This window comes from Mustela nigripes, chromosome 3, assembly GCF_022355385.1.
Source record: "Mustela nigripes isolate SB6536 chromosome 3, MUSNIG.SB6536, whole genome shotgun sequence".
NCBI lineage: Eukaryota > Metazoa > Chordata > Mammalia > Carnivora > Mustelidae > Mustela > Mustela nigripes.
In genome coordinates this window covers 110578257-110595402 of record NC_081559.1, presented here as the reverse complement: position 1 = coordinate 110595402, position 17146 = coordinate 110578257, and the positions used below count along the sequence as shown (strand labels likewise).

General features: G+C 47.0%; 1 protein-coding gene across 1 annotated transcript; it reads right to left on the bottom strand.

Annotated features, from left to right (window-relative positions):
• Nucleotides 1-3324: 3324 nt before the first annotated feature.
• AMER3 (APC membrane recruitment protein 3) lies at nucleotides 3325-16335 on the bottom strand. The gene is given in 4 exon segments (XM_059394508.1): nucleotides 3325-6298; nucleotides 6301-6452; nucleotides 6454-8908; nucleotides 14922-16335. Coding segments are annotated over 3 exon segments (2616 nt in total). The 5' UTR covers nucleotides 8889-8908; nucleotides 14922-16335; the 3' UTR covers nucleotides 3325-6269.
• Between the last annotated feature and the right edge of the window lie 811 nt (nucleotides 16336-17146).

The window sequence follows — 17146 nt, the reverse complement described above, 5'->3', positions numbered from 1 at the left end:
GGTTGCAAAAAGACCAGGGTCTAGGGACCGCTGACTGGAGCCCCCAGGTGCGGGTGGTTGCTGGCTGTGACTGCCCTGGGCTAAGACCCAGTCACTGCCCTGTGACTGCTGTGGGCTTAGACCCATGCTCATGGCCACCTGATCCTACCAATTGCCCCTTAAGACACTTTGTTCTTTTTGAGTGCTGTTAACCGGTCTCCAAGTTAATGCTGGTCCCCAATCACAGGGCACTTTCATTACTTTCTAATGGGTCACTTCTGGTGGCTCCCTCAACCTTCTGTTTATCCTCCGATATCAGTCCGAGCACTCCCACTCCCCTGTACTGATGATCTTCTGGCCTAGAGATCCAGAAGTGTATAATCATATCTCAGGCTGATTTCATGGGTGTTAAGAGTGTTCTGGTAGATATTCAGCTCAATTTAGGGGACCCATTGAAACAGGGTCTCCTACTCCTCTGCCATCTCTCCCCTCCCCCTCTATTTTAAGCTTTATTAATTCCTTCCTTCTGCTGACTTTGAGTTAGTTTTCTCTTCTTTGCCTAATTTCTTAAGGTGTAAAATCAGGTTATTGATTTGAAATCTTTCTTCCTTTTTAATGTAGAGATTACAAATTTCTATTTTATACTGCTTTCTCTGCATCCCATAAGTTTTGGTATGTGGAGTTCCATTTTTACTTGTCTCAAGATATTTTCTAATAAAGCTTCCTGACTCTTTACTCAGCCATGTTGAATCTGTCAATGAGCGATGCCAAGGAACTCATCATTTTTATAATTCTTTAATTTTATATTGCCATGGGTTATTATGTCTTATCTACTTTTTCTCATTAGAGGAGCTCTTAACTTATTGGTAATACTTATTTTACAATACTTATCTGAAATTCCAACAACTTTGAGTCTGATTCTGATGATAACTTTGTCCTTCAGACATTGTTTCTTCTCGACTTTAGCCAGCTTTATAAATTTTTGTTGAAAGCTGGATATGTTGTATAGGGTAATAGGTACTGAGGCAAACAGACTTTTAGTGTAAGGATTTACATTAATCTGGCTAAGAGTCTATTTTAATATTTGTCACAGCTAAAGGCACCAGAGACTTCATATTACTCTAGTGGGCTTACTTTCCCCCCTTCTTTTTTCTCCCCCTCATTCTCCTCCTCTGTCCTCCTTTTCCTTCTTTTCCACTGTCACTGTCTTTTTTTCCTCCTTCTCCTCTTTCTTTTCCTCTTCCTCCTTTTCCTTCTTCTTCTGGCTTGCTTCCCTTTGTTCTGGTCCTTAGATGGAATCTTTGTCTTGTAGCTCTTTAAGTTGTAACCCACTGTTATTATTATGGTATTCTTATTAATGTTGTAGCAGGGAGAGTGCGTAGGGTGGGAAGGAAAGTGATGTCCCTTTATCTCCTAAGATTTGAAGTAAGTTTCAGTCCTTTTGGGGGTTGCCTCAGGGGTTGGGTTAAACTTCAGAAGACTTGGGGCACCGGGGTGGCTCAGTGGGTTAAGCCTCTGCTTTCAGCTCAGGTCATGATCTCAGGGTCCTGGGATGGAGCCCCACATCGGGATTTCTGCTCAGCAGGGAGCCTGCTTCCTGCCCCCTCTCTCTGCCTGCCTCTCTGCCTACTTGTGATCTCAGTCTAATACATAAATAAAATCTTAAAAAAAAAAAAAAAAACTTCAGAAGACCTAATCCCTTCTCTCCTACTGTTTCCAGTCTATTTCCTTGCAGTGCCCTCCCAATTGTCTGTACCTTATATTATGTATTTATTTGCTTATATACTTATTCACTTATTCTTACCTGAGACAAGAAGGTTGAAGAGAACTGGAATGGGGTGAAGTTCCTTTCCTTCAGGTTGGAAAAGTTTCAGAATAGCCCTCTGGAGAAGTCCTTCCCCTGTGAGATAGACCTGCTGGGAGAAGGTTCTGAAGGGTTTAACAGTAGCTACCTTTCCATTCCCTCGGCCATGCCCACAAGGGGATCTTTCTCTGTCCTCATCCTGAAAACTTGATGTTTCCTAGAGAAAAGGACTATGAAAGCATATGCCCCCTTGACTATCTATCTCCCTAGCTTCCTACTCATGCTTCAAGAATTTGTCAAGATTACTTTTTAACTCTTTCTACCAGTTTTTGTCATTTTGGAGCTTCTGCTCCAGGTCTTGGTTGTTGTATTTCTCTGAATGCGCCTATTTCTCCATGTTTCAAGGAAGTTATTTGCCATTTTCTGATGGGTCAAGAAGTCATTGATTTTATTTGTCCAGATTTTTCTTGTTGTAAGGATAGAAATGGCAATTTTCAAGGTCTTACATGTAATAACAAAAGAAAAACCACCTTTCTTCTCCCAAATATGGGTATGTGTGATATATCCCTATCTCCATGGAGCCTAGGGCATTAACATCAGGGCCTCAGGACAGTTGTTCCTTGCAGTAGGTACAGGAAACAGAATGTGTTGTTCATTTTTAAAATGCATCCTTTCACTGTTAAGTTTCATTTTTACAGTTTTTAAGAGGACTCTAATAAAGAAGATTTAGGAGAATAAAAAGTGAGTACAACATTGTTTGTAATAACAAAAATCAAAATAATTTGAATATCCATCAATAGGAGAATGTTTAAATTAATTCCTATCTATAGGAGAATGCTGTGGAGCTATTCAAGAGAATGGAGAAACAGTTTGCTGCTGGTACCTGCTAAGAAGGTGTCTGAGAGAGAGCGAGCAAGCGAGGAAGAATGAGAGCAGGCAGAAGCAGGGTGGGGAGGAGCAGAGGGGGAGGGAGAAGCAGACTCCCTAGTGAGCAGTGAGCCAGATGCTGGCTCCATCCCAGGACCCTGGGATCATGACCTGAGCTGAAGGCAGATGCTTACAGGAAATAAGTCAGCCATACAATTTCACTCATATAGGGAATTTACAAAACAATACACAAGAACTTAGGAGAAGAGAAAGAAAAATATAATAAAGTAAAAACAGGGAGGGAGGCAAACCATAAGAGACTTAAATATAAAGAACAAGCTGAGAATTGCTGGAGGGGAGGTAGGTGGGAGAATGGGGTAACTGGGGATGAGTAGTGGGTGTTATGCACAACTGATGAGTCACTAAACTCTACCTCTGAAACTAATGATACAATATATGTTAATTGATTCTAAATAAAAAAAGATTTCTGTGATATGCTATGCAGTGAAAAAGATGAAAGTTCATATGTATTTATGTCATGGATATAAAAAGGGTCTGAGGACACTTCTAGTGTTCAAGAAAGTCAGGGAAGTGGACTCAGCACTTTACATAGTTTGGGTTGGTTGTAGTAAATGAGAATTAGTTTTGTAATCAAAACAACAGAAAGATAAAAGAAGGAAGGAGACTAACCTTTTATTGTTTTCTGTGTCTTTTGAGTGTGTATCCTGTATTTACCCCATTCCATAAAATGTAAAGCAAAATAAAATAAGAAACCAGGAAAGGTAAGACTGATATAGTTCACTGGGTCCCCCTCAGCATGTGTTGGCCTATAATTATCCCTTTTCAGCACCTCCCTCTTGATCTCTTGATCCAGGCTTGCTGGTGTACCCCAGGCCACCCTCACCATTAAGGCAGGCTGGGAGGCTGCCTGGCCCCTTCCCAGCACCTCCCAGTATCCAGTACAACCTTGGAAGGCTGGAAGGTTGAAAGGCACAGTGCACAGGCCCCAGGGTGTACCTCAGTCCTCTGCTTATCATTGCATGACCCTGGGGAGTCACTCTGACTCTGTGGGACATCTATGAGCTAGGATTTTACTTTATATGGGAGAAACAACCTCCTCTAACTTTTACAGCCATGTATGAATAAGAGGGTTAGAAATGACCAGAATTCTGAAAATGCCCCACAGCCCTCTGCTACTCCCAACACTGGACTAAGTACTTATCCTAGGAGATGGCCCAACAGTTCTATTATTTCCTCTCAGTGGGTCAACCTGGAGAACATACTTGAGGCCTGCAGAGCCCCATTAGACTGGCACTGCCTGTGCCCCTCTTTCAGGGGAGGGCAACCCAAGAGTTGGGATGTGGCAAGAGATAGCCCGAGGCTTCCTCAGAACCACTGGACATAAAAGGAAGGGAAGCTCCTCTGTTCTCTCAGCAAGGTATCTTGCAGGCCACTGCTGTGATCTCCCACCACATTGCAGAAAATGGAAATTTCTAGGGTGTCAGGATTACTTAAGAGGCTTCCCAGAGTGATAGCCACTGGGCTGATTGTCCCTCTCAGGTAGGCATCTCTGCTGCTCTGCTGCTGGGTCACTGCAGACCACCCTCACCATAACCTCTGGGTCCCGGAACTCCTTGGTTTCTGCTTTTATCAGCACTCTTGGCACTGGCTGGATTCTCCCCATCACCACCAGTCACCACGTCACATCAAGGAAACACTCCCTCAGAACTCCTAAAAGTAAAATCTTAACTCTGCTACTCTTCAGACATAGGTTCATGTTCAATAAGAAAACAAAACCACTAGCAATCTTTTGATATTTCATTTTTCAACAAGTAAATATGTAATGAATACTTGCTCTGCTCATGTGTAGTACAAAGTGATAAGGACCATGATTGAATGAAGGATGCCCCCAGTCCCCAGGAACTCAGGCTGCTTACAGGGAGACATGCAGCTGGCTCCTAGAGGGTGCTGTGGGAGAAGGGAGGAGTGAAGGCTTTGAAAGAGGAGTTCACTGCAGGAGTTCAGCAAGAGAAGTTCTAGCCAAAGGGTGGGACTCAAACCCCACCAACCCCACACACTAACTGAGTATGTTCATTGGCAAGTCACATCAGCACTCCGTGCCTTGGTCTCCACATCTGAGAAATGAAGACAGCTGCATTCAGGTTGATGCAGGGATGAGGTAAACTATTCCATGTGTAACCTGCTCCCAGCACAGCTCAATAATCCTAACCATTTGTGGAAGTCCTGGGAGAGGGAATCATGTGTGGTTTTCCAAGAAGACTAGAAATGTCCCAGGGATGGGCCTGGTCAGAAGCCTATAGGAGAAAAAAGTAGGCCCCTGTAAGCAGTTGTTAACAAGGGCTGCAGAGCATTTTCTAGTCTGAAATGAAGCCTCAGACAATCAGGAGAGGCACCAGAATGTGGTCTGCTGTGAGACTGCATCCTTCTGGTTGGAATTTCTCCCCCACCACCTGACCTACCCCTTTCTATGATGACCTTTCTTCCAGAAACTGTTTCATATCTGTGGTATCCCATCCTTTGCTTCTCACTGCAGCATTATGGGTGATGTAGGGTCTTTCATGGAGAAACTTGATGCATGGTCTGTCACTGTACCTGATGTTCTGACACTTGCCCTTCCTGAGGATGAGGGCCTCCTTTTCCCTCCATGATTCTGAATATTTGGTACTGTGTATGTTGTTGTGGCTTTCAGAAGGATGAGAATTACAGCTCCATTTCGAGGTAAGTTTTCCTGAAGGGGGAGGCAAAGATGCTGACAGTGTGAAGGGGTGAAAATGGCAGAGTTGTGGACAATCAATCAGCTTCTTCCCTAAGAACATTTTGCTATCCTTGGCTTCATTTAGAGAAGTCAGGGAAAATTATTGGTCTGATTTGTGACAGAGAATTCACCAACTCCTATTGACTAGGGTCTGCAGGGTCTAGCCCTGGCAGAGTTGCACAGTAACACATGTTGTCTGTGGATTCAAGGTTTTTAATGAGATGAGGCTGTTCTTGCTTCTTATTCCCATGAGAAGTCCTTCAGAACCCCAGTACACTGTGGTTACTTGTTCTGGAAGTAGAGAGCAGACTGGTGTGGGGTCAATGAACATTCCTGACCTCATCTACAGTGCCCCATCCTGCCTCTTTCCCACTCTGCATCCCACCCCTAAGCCCTAGGCCACACATTCATTTTTCTCAACCCCTATGCAGACATCTTGACTCCCTCAATTGCCATTTATAAGATGTACTGTTATCTTCCCATCAGTTTCAAGCCTGAGCTCCTCTCTCTAACATGCTATATGAGGAGAATCCAGATGTGGCCACTTTACAGCCAACTGGGATTCGAATCTTCATTTCTTTGTGGGGAAATCAGTGAGGCACACTTTCAGAGCAATGGCAGCTGTGCAGCTGTCCTTGGCCTTGGGCTGCCCAGTACCTGGTCTGGCTGAACTGGTTCAGGCATGGATGCCTCCACATTAAAATGCTCTGTTCCACTTGCCTGTGTGCTGCTACCCCCACTCCCCCACAGTCCTCACATTAGGGACAGAGGCTGGAGGTTTGGATGTTAGGTTCTCTTGAATGTGGCCCCAAAGACACAGTTTCTGGTAAGTGAGGGCCCATGCTACAGGTGAGGCTCAGCCATGGCTGGTCTGGGGCCCCTTCTTCCGGCTGGTTGCAGAGGAGGCCCTCATGGGCCAGGAAACTATAACAACTTTCTGGGGCACTTGCACAGGGGAAGTGAGGTCCAGGAATCCTGGGAGTTGGCCCGGGGGGCTCAGCTGGGTAGTAGGACCAAGAGGAGCTATGAATCCAGCCGGCCCCTAGGTGCTGCCTGTTCCACAGCCCTTGAACTGAGCTGAAGGGGCTGGTCATCCATGGAGACATGATAAGCCTGGGCATCCATCCTGGTGGGCTCCACCCTGAGTTGGCTAAGGTCCAGGATGTGACCTGCGCACCTCTGGTCCTGTGGGCTGTGGAGAGGATTAGCCAGGGAGGGCAGGCCACATACAACTGGCATGCTAGGGAATTTGTTAGGTTGTTTCTGCTGGAGAATATCAGGGCCCCTGGCCTGAGGCTGCCTGCAGAGCCCATTGTTTGTGTCCTGTCTTGGCAGGTGTATAGAAGGGGGTTGGCAGTCTGGGTGGATATGCAAAGCTGCCACCTGGGCCACACAGCCTATCAGGGGAGGTTCTACATCAAGAATGGTTCTGCCAGGATCTGGCCTCCAAGGATCTTGGAAGCACTCCAAATTCCCAGGAGGTCTGGGCTCTTGGAAGCCAGGCCAAGGGTTTGGGATCTTATTTTTGCTGGAAGTGTCTGTTGTTGCAGAGGTTTCACACCCCAAAGAAGAAAACAAGCCTTCATGACAGCCTTGTGTCCCTCCTTCCCCAGACACTTGTGCACACTCCAGAGATGAGTCCCTAGGCGGAGTGCTGGTTCCCTGCTTGGACCCTCCTGTGATCTTACTCTCTCCAGCAAGCAGGCCCTTGGGATGAGAATGTGCCCACAGCTCCTGTCTGCTGGGTGCTGAGCCCACAGTAGTTCTACCTGCATCTGAAGCCCCAGGCCCCCTGCCCTCCAGTTTCACAGGATCTGGGCCCTTTTCCTCAGAGCCAGCTCCCAGATTCTCTGCTTGTCTCCTGGGTGAGGTTGCAGTTTCTCCAGGAGCTGAGGCAGGTGGGGTACGGAGTACAGGGCCACGGCGAAGCCAGTTGATAATGCCCATGGTGATGGCAAGCTCGGTGTCACAGAGCTTTAGCAGGCACTCCTTGCCCTTCCAAGAGCTTTGCAAAAAGCCCTGGCTGAGCAGATCTGGCCCTGGTGCTGGGGCCAAGTTCTCCTCTGCCCCCACGTGGAAGCTGCACATGGACAGTGGCGCTCCTAGTCCCGGCCCTGACAGACTCTCAGACACACATAAGTCATCATCCAGGCTTGGGCCTATAGGGCCCTCGCTGGGGTCATAGAAAAGCTCATAGAGGGCGTCTCCACTGTAACTGTCACGGGGGAAGGCAGCTGCAAGTGTGCCTGAGCTTGAAGCCTCCTTCTTGTCCTCCTCAAGGCCAGGTGAGAAGGAGTCATAGTAGCCCTCATCACTTGTGGACACGGATTCTGGCTGTTCGCTCTTAGGGGTACCTGTGTCTATGGAGCTAGCTTTGGAGCCACTGTGGGGGTCCCTGCAGGGACACAGGGGTAGCTCAGCAAGCCCAGCTGCATCTAGTTTAGGACGGTCTGTGTCTGTCCCCTGGGGACCCCCCAGCCATGGCCCCAGTAGGGCACGGTGCTGCTGCCTCACAGAGTGATTCACACTGTCCCAGAACTTGGCAAAGTCAGACATCTCATTTTGGGCAGGTGATGCCAGCTGTTCCACACTGCCCTGGAAAGGGCCCCTAAGAACCTTGCTTTCAAGGATCTGGGATACCTGGGCTGGGCTCTCTGGGCCCTCATTCAGTTCCAGTGATGGCACTGAGTTTTCATCTGCAAAGATCTCCCCACAACCTGTGAGGGAGTCAAAGCTCTTGAGAGAGGCCACATCCTCACACAAGGCCCTGCAGAGGTCAAAGGAAGAGTCAGGCAGGAGCTCACTGTCAGATAGGTCCTGGCACAGGCTATCTGGCCCCAGTCCCTCACCTAAAGGGAAGAAAGTTTTGCCTGGCTGCCCACCATCCTCTGATGGCTCCCCAAGGGAAGACAGGCTCTCACCCTTGGTCACTAGTGAGGCCAAGTTCTCAGTCTTGTTTCTGCGAATGTGGAATAGGTTCCGAAAGCACTTCTTAGGTCGTTTCAGGGAGATCCTCTTCCTTGGGATGCTCTTGGCCACAGCTGGCACAAAGGGCATCTGGGGCACAAAGTGGCGGTAATCAATCATGCGCTGGCTGCCGGGGGGCCCTGGGAAGCTTGCACTGCCCACCAGCTGCCTTGTGGCTGTGCTTGCCCTGCCAGCCTCAGGCACACAGTTGTGTGTCTTGCTCTTTCGTACAAGTTTGAAGGTGGCCCCACAGAAGGCTGCAGCCCCCACCTGGGGTTCCAGCTCTGCCCCATTGTTGGAACATCTGTCATATCCTTGGGTGCTGGGACTAACCTGTGGGGCCCTTTCACAGTAGGGCCGCTGTTGCCCTCCTGGTGAGACTGACCAGGGACTTGTATCCTCCCTGGCCAGAGAGGTGGCTGATGAATCTGGGGGTTTCTCATGGGAAATCTGCAGGCTGGATTTGATGAAGGTCTTCCCTCTCTTCAGCTCCATGCTGCCAGTGCCCCAAACTGCTGTGAAGGAAAGCAGGAGACACTTAGAATCCAAGATGGAGGCCTATGGCTCTAGAAGACCTCTGCCTATGTCTGCTTACACTGTGGCCTTGTTGCTGAGTGATGACAACTAAATTTGGATTCTCTGCAGAGGCAGGGAGAGGGAGATGAGAATGGCTTCACCCGTGCTCACTGCTCCAGGGCTGCCCACTGCTCCACAGAAAACTGATGTTAGAAAAGCTAAATCACATGCTTAAAGTCACACACAGTGGGAACTAAACTGAGAGCAGACTGGGGTCTGGTGTTCTTATGTTTGTGATCTCTCAACTCAACCAAGCATCCTCTCAAACTTTATCTGGCCAAGTCAGATTTCCATTTCCAGGCCCAAGCACTCTACATATAGCATCACAACTTTACAGTATCAGTGAAGAAGCAGTGGATTCAATAAATAAGCTCCTGCCTTCATCTAAAAGACAAAGCTCAAAGGAAAACCCAAGCCTGCCTTCTGGGATGGACATGGGTACTTATCAGTTGGAAGGAAAGACACATACCTTGCCCTCCAGGGCTACTGCATCTGTCTGAGGAGGCAAGACTCCGTCTACACAGAGACCATCAGGGCAAGGCACAGCCAAGCATATAACAGTGCATGCTGGGTTTGAGCACTGAGAAGAGAGATGGCATCATGGTAGAAGACCAAAGTGAGGAGTCAGACAAGAGACCAAGACCAGGCAGGTTAGATAGACACAGAACATGATGGGCAGGTATCGCTTTCTGTGCACACCTGAGAAGTGTTGATGTCTGGAGTGCCATCCAGAGTGCCACCCAGATGGATGTCCAGTCTAATCTAATGTGACAGACTGTTGGGATTGATTACCAATGTCTGTCCTGGGTGTGTGTGGGGAAGCCAGTAAGAGTGTTATCTTGACCATTTTTGCATAGCTGGGGAGTGTGACCTTCCTCTGAAATCAGTGAAGAGCTGTGAAAGCCTTCTGAGTGAGTGGGTGTGTAGAAACAGTAACATAACAAAGTTGGTGGTCTAAGACAATTTTTCTGACCTTTGAGTGGAGGACAGAATAAATTAGAGAGAAGTTTTGAGCAGAGAAGATTCACAAAAGGTAACTAAAGTGGGCTAAGTATGTGGAGATAAGATCCAGATGGAAGCTATAGTCATAAGTCACAAATAAGAGAGGTGAAATTATATAGGGCCTTTCAAAGGCAGAAGTGCTAGGACCCAGCAACTGAATAAAGAGAGAGAAGTCATCAACACCGAGGAACAGTAAATACTGACTCAGAAGTGGGAAAAGGTGAGGAAGTAGAAACTGAATAAAGGCAAGGAAGGGGCCTGTGCCAAGAGCTGGTTTGAGAGAGAAGCAAGAATCTATAGTTTTAATCATGTTGCTTTTGGAATGTGTTTAGAAGCCTACAAGAGTGGAACAAAAGAAGGTGATGCCCAAGAGCACCACCTGTGACCTTTCCTGGACTCTCCCTCTCTGCGTTCTCACTGGCCCCCAGCTCACAGCTCAGCCTGTTCCAGCAGCTCTTCCTCTCCTTGGTGATGGTCTGACAGTCCATCTGCTCAGCCTGTTCCAGCAGCTCTTCCTCTCCTTGGTGATGATCTGACAGTCCATCCTGTCAGTTTGTCCAGGGAAAGATTACAGGAATGAATTTGGGGTTTCTTTGACTCTCCACAAGGACTTTCTTGATAGGGAGCTCCTGAATTCACTCCCCCATAATTTGTAGTCTGTGAGGGAGGGATGCAGCAAGTGTAAAGGCAAGTGGCTCTGTCAGTCTGCATGCCTTCGGGTCCATTGTCCACACAGATTTGCAGCTACCTTCAGAAAGCTGCTAGACAGATGTAAGCCATATAGGGTCAGATCTGGAGTCTCTCAAATGCTTATCCATGAGGACCTGCAGGTGAGCAGAGGGGCTGCCTCACAGCCCAGTTAACAACATTAAAGCTGAAGAAGATGAAAAGGGGTGACAAGGTTGTCATTGTAGGGGTTCACAGGGGCAAGCTGACCAGCCTCAACCCTACTCCCACCTATAAGCAGTGCTTCCTACCCTGCAGAGCAACACCTGGGACTTCTAGCTGAAGGATAGGAGGAGCTGGCCCTGGACCAGGGAAAATGACAGAATCCAGATCTGGCTCTGGGGGCAGCTCAGTTCTTGGTGGCAGCATCCTGGATGGGACAGTGCTTCAAGCTGCCTTCTGCCTTTTCTGAGGTGGCATGTGCCCAAGCCTTTCCTACCCTGTATCTGCAGATCCCATTTTCTTTTTCTTTTTTTTTTTTTATTAATTTATTTGACAGAGAGAAAGATCACAAGTAGGCGGAGAGTCAGGCAGAGAGAGAGGAGGAAGCAGGCTCCCGCTGAGCAAAGAGCCCGATGCGGGGCTCGATCCCAGGACACCGAGATCATGACCTGAGCCGAAGGCAGCGGCTTAATCCACTGAGCCACCCAGGCGCCCCTGCAGATCCCATTTTCATTCCCCATAGTCCTTTGTGGCATAGATAAGTCCTTCTTATCTGGTTGGTTTTAATATCCACAACATAGTGGATACTATCTAGACTCTGGAGTTGGAGAACCCAGACTTGAGTCTTGGTTACATCTTCTTATCCAGGTGAGAGCTTGGCCAATAACCTTATGAGATATACTGCTGTAACCTCCATTTTACAAAGGAGATACTAAGGTCCAGAAAAGTCAATAGGTTGGTTCAGTTTACCCATGTGGTAAGTGACAGAACTAAGATTTGAAACCAAGCCCATCTAATTCTGATCATATGCGCTTAATCATGATAGATATTCTTTGAACCAACAGTTCAAACTCCTCTTCATGGGAAACTTAAAAATCAATTAATAAATGTGTTTTTATGAAGAATTTTGGCAAGCACAATGAAAATGGTGATTGAAATAGAAAGTATAGTGCACACAAATTTAGAAAAATTATAATTGAAGATAATGTAATTTCTATGACATGAAATTTTAGAGATATTTATTATGTGATCTCTTTTCTATGTTTTACAAAAATCTTTTTATTACTATGCTCTTAGGAATAACTTCAAGTGAGCATGATAAAGATTACTTCACTGTGTGAAGAAATTGCAACTACAAGAACTGAAATGGTTTATCTGATACTCTAGGTGATATAGAGATCTGATCTCTATAAATAAAACTGAATTTTTAATTCTTAATTCAGTTAAGTGATTTAAAATCACAAAGAACTGGAAATTTCAGTATATTCTGAACTTGGAAAATAAAGTCTCAAAATAGCAATCATTTCTACAGATGGCTGGACTCAGTGTCACTGATGTTGCCAACTCTGTTTCCTGAGTTTAACACTTTGGCACATTGATAGGGAAATAAGCATTAAGATTCAGAATAATGATTGAGAAACTTGCTAAATACTGGAACAATTATGTGACATTCAGTGTATGTTCAGTCCAGATTCTACATTAAAATATTTTATCAGAGCCTGACTCTTTAGAAATGGGTCCATTTGTGACATGAGTTGGAAATCCCTTGGGGAGCTAGAGGGCCCACTGCCGAACTGGAGGAAGCTGAGCAGTCACCTTCCATGACAGTTCTCAGGGGCAGAGTAGAACTTATCTGGATAGCCAGATGTTGACACTGTCATTGCCTGAAGGCAGGGGCCAAATATGTCGAGGTTTCCAGCTGCAAAAGTGCACATTCTGCTTTGTAACCCTCTAGCTAAAGACCTCTCCAGTGGTGCTCAGCGTGAAACCTGAGAGGGGGTCCTTTACCATGTTCCACATCCCTCCCCAAAGAAAAAGTAGCACTGTCCCTTCCCTGGTTTGGTGCCTTCTACTCTCTAGCACTCAGTGATCATTGGCTCCTCATTCTGTTGCTTGTTTGGTCTTCTTACTCCCCAATGAGGTTGAAAACTCTCTAAGTTTCAGGACTCTAAATGCCATTGACTCTAAATGCTACTGCTTATTTAAATGAAATATTTATGATTTTGAGACATTTTAGTCACATATTTATGCCTAAATTTTCTAAATAGAATGCTGAATCTGGTATATATTTTTTTTGAATCTGGCATTTTTCATTCTACCGTTATGCACATCATTCTCTGAGAAAGGTCTCAGTGACACTAAGACCTTGGACTGAGTCTTGCTTCTCTAAAATGAACTTCCAAAGTCCATGAGAACAGGGACCACCTTGTGTATTTATTTAATCAGCTCTGATTCACAGATGTGGTATTTAAACCAAGATCTAAAAGGCAGTGGAAAACAACCAGGTAAGAGATGTGGGAAACATATTCCAGGCAGAGGGAACATCCCTCAGAAAGGCCTTGCTGAGCAAAGGATGAAGAATATTTAAAGCTCTGAAAGCAGGCCCAGGTGGCCAGAGCAGCAGGCCAGTGGGATGAGGCCTAGAGATATGCAGGGCAGACTGCACCAGACCCAAGTTCACAGGTTGGGTCTTGGCTTTTATCCTATGCACAATGGAGAGCCAACCATCAAGGGTGAGTAACAGGGGTGAATTTTCAGTTTTAATGGATCAGTTGTAAATGAGAATGGAAAGCAGGCTCAAAGAGTGGAGGCAAAAAAACAGATTAGAGGTGAACCATGAGAGACTATGGACTCTGAAAAACAACCTGAGGGTTTGGAAGGGGCGGGGGGGGGGGGGTGGGAGGTTGGGGAGCCAGGTGGTGGGTATTGGGGAGGGCACGAATTGCATGAAGCACTGGGTGTGGTGCAAAAACAATGAATACTGTTTTGCTGAAAATAAATAAATAAATAAATAGATCAATTAATTAATTAAATAAAATAAAAAGAAAGCAGATTAGAAGCCAGGCCAGGGGGGTGCCTGAGTGCTCAGTGGTTTAATCCTCTGCCTTGGGCTCTGGTCTCGATCCCAAGGTCCTGGGAATGGAGCCCCACAACAGGCTCTCTGCTCAGCAGGGAGCCTGCTTCCCTGCTTTCCCTGCCTGCCTCTCTGCCTACTTGTGATCTCTCTCTCTGTGTTAAGTAAATAAATAAAATCTTAAAAAGAAGAAGAAGAAGAAGAAGAAGGCAGACCAGGGCCTAGTGGAAAGTAAATAGTGACAGAGACTTTCCATGTATGCCAATCTTTCCTCTCAGAGTCTTACACATAGTATGAGCTTGCATATGGATTTATTGCAAATTGAGAAAATGAAGTAATTCTACTAGCTGCTTTCTACAAGATGAATAACTTTAACTCCACTGCCTAGGATTTTCTTTTCCCTTTTTCTTCTTCCCTTTTTCAACATGAAAGTGATTGGGCATACCATGGAGCAAATAAAAACCTTGCAGGTACACATATAATAGCAGTGTTTTGGAGATAGAAAAATTTTGACTAATAGTTTTGGCATTTGCCATGCCTTTCCCTGCCCCGCCCCCAACACCCAATAAAATCACAAGCCTTGAAATACAAAGAGGTGAATGGTGATAGGAAAGCAGAGGCTTCAGAGGGGAGCCCCACCAAGGGACTTCCTGGACATTGGGGTCAGCGTAGGAGACTATGTATGGGGCAATTGTTTACCTCCGTAGAGGGTGTCTTGTCTAAGCCAAAACCTTCAGGGTGGATGGAGTGAAGGCTATTGTGGAGAAAGAAAGCCTCGTGTAATGGGGTGGGTGTGGGGTGGGGAATGAAGCAGAAATAGAATCTGCAGCAAGAACATCACCAATTCACCCAATCCCCACGCTGGGGAGACAAAGGACCTTTTGGGGAGCAAATGTTCTGGTCCACCTCCTCTAAGGGAGTCTTTAGGTGTTCCCGGGCTGCCCGGCTGAAAGAAAATGGGTCTCCAGTCTTATCTGTTCTTTCCCAGCCTCCACAACCGCGCTCAAGGTTTCTCTTAGCCCAGACCAAAACGTGTCGTCGCCCCCAGACCCCAGACTCCGCAACATCCGCTCAGGACACTGTGGGGTAGAGAGGGTGCAGACCCTGATTCCTTCACTCAGTCCGCCCATCGCTCAAAAGAACATACAGAAATTTCCAAATCATCCCCTTTCTCCCCAAGCCTAAATCCTCGGCCTTTGCCGACTTACCGCTCGTGACCGGGAGTGTCGCAGTACGCGGCCTTGGCAGGGCGGAGAGCCGCGCCCGAGACCAAGCCGCGCGCCGAGCTCAGCACCACGGTCAGCTCCTGGCGCCGCGCGCCCCCGCGGGGTGGGAAAGGAGGAGGGCCCGCGCCGGCTCGCCGAGGCTTGGAGGGGCGGGCTGTTGTGGCAGGAAGCGGGCATGGAAGGGTTAAGTCGAGGGAGGGCTCCGGGGTGGGGGCGGGGCAGTGAGCTTGTCTGCGTCCTCCGCGGCCCCGCGCCGCTGGGGGCGACGTGAAACGCACTGGGCCCGGCTGGGAGCTGCTCTCGGGGAACTGTAGCCTCAGTGCCACCCGGACCTCGGTCAGCCTCGCTTTATTAAGTATTTCTCCGGTCTCTGTCTCTGACTCTTCGCAAGGCTGTGGTTTTTCATTCCTCAGGCCCAGCTACGAATGCTGCCGGGATGTAGAGCAGCGCAGTGGTCTCCCCTGGCTCCAGACCGCAAGCCTATGCAGTCGTCCGAAAGCTTTAGAGTGCACAGGTGTGGGTACCCTGATCTCCGCAGCTTGTAGCGTCCAGGAAGATTTAACCCCAACCTTCTCGGAAAGGTTCCATCACACGGGGCCTAGTCGAGATTCCTACCCAGGATTCAGAGCGGATCTGGGGCAGGCCAGTCTCCTGATGCGCGGCAGAAGTCTTACAGAACCTTCTTTACAGAGTGCCTTCCTTGGACCGGATTATATTATTTATGGGAACAAGGCACTTCCTTTACTGCTACTCATCGTGTGAGGTGTTCTGTTGCTTTGCCCTGCAGCAGTCTTGGGAAGAGCAGAAACGTTGTGGGAACTATCTCCCCGCTGGGCCTGGGCCGAGGACAGAGGGATGGCATGCTGGGGGAAAGGAATAAAGCATGGCTTAAGTAATCACTGGATGGCTCAAGGAGCAGTGCCAAGAACGTGGGGGAAGAGATGTGAGGTGGAGAGGGGCGGGAACACACAGCTGGTGCTGACGAAGCTGCTGATTCCTCGGAAGGGAAGTGGGCTGTAGAAGAGGGTGGAGGTAAGGGGCTGATTCCACACAATAGGGGTGAATGCAGGCAGTGAGTAACAGAAGGAAGGACATAGGGTTCGCCCAGTACAGGTGTGGACTGAGGCCAGAAAGAGATCAGGGCTAGCGTAAATGGCAAAGGCCATGATTTTCTCAACACCCCAGAGTCGAGAGTTCCATTGCTGTCACCTCTGCTGACTGATGCAGCATGCATGATCCCAGATGTCCCCTCTCCAGGTGTTGATGGTATAGATCTGACCTTTCCTGTCAGTTTCTGGCCAGCAGAATTCCTTTAGTCAATTCTTCCCCTACTAGGTAGAAACAAAGGCGGATCTATGTTTCATTGCAACATATACCGTAAATTAAGAATAAGACTCCTACAGACTACATAGTCCTTACTAGTTAAAGTTAATAAACATTTGTTTCTTTTATTATGGTCTTCCCTCTTTTTCATTACAAGGACTTTATATTTTTCTTAAACTTTTCCCCTTTTGAGGAATAATTACGGGCTTAACTTCTTCTAATGAGTGATAATTGTTCTTTTCCTTTCCAATTTGTCACCCTTTGGCCATTGAGAGCTATTCTAAGCCATCTACTTTCGTCCCTCAGAGAGTTTAAAAATATCCTTATTTTTAAGAAACAAAACAAACTATATGGACATTTTATAATACATAATATTTTTTCTTCCCCAAAGACATTGGATCAGGTCTTCTCCGAGGACCCCTGGAAAGATCTTTCATACCAGGATGTTCTAGTTCAGACATTACTGAGTGATTTTTAATAGTGTTCTATTGTAAACTTGCATTATGTTATTTTTATAACACATGTAGTTTTCTCATCAGGACTCACCACATTTTGGGGCTGTGGCTCTAACACTTTTCTTTCCTGGAATGGAAAAATAGGGTTCTTTGCCCTTGTTCCCTGGTTATTGATTCAACTATGGGTCTCGGACCTTCTGGCCATAACCTTTGCTTTCTGACAAATTCAAAGGATTTTACCTGACTGTGAGCACAAATATGGCAGTAGCCTGTCAAGTGCTTCAGTTTGGGTGCAAAAATCCAGGTTTGCAGCCTCATAGATCAATAGCCTAATAGATCAATAGCATAATAGCCTCAATAGATCCTCAGAGAAGATTGTGAGGTGAGGTGGTGGGCTCCTATGCCCACAAGGAAGGATGAGAGGGCTGG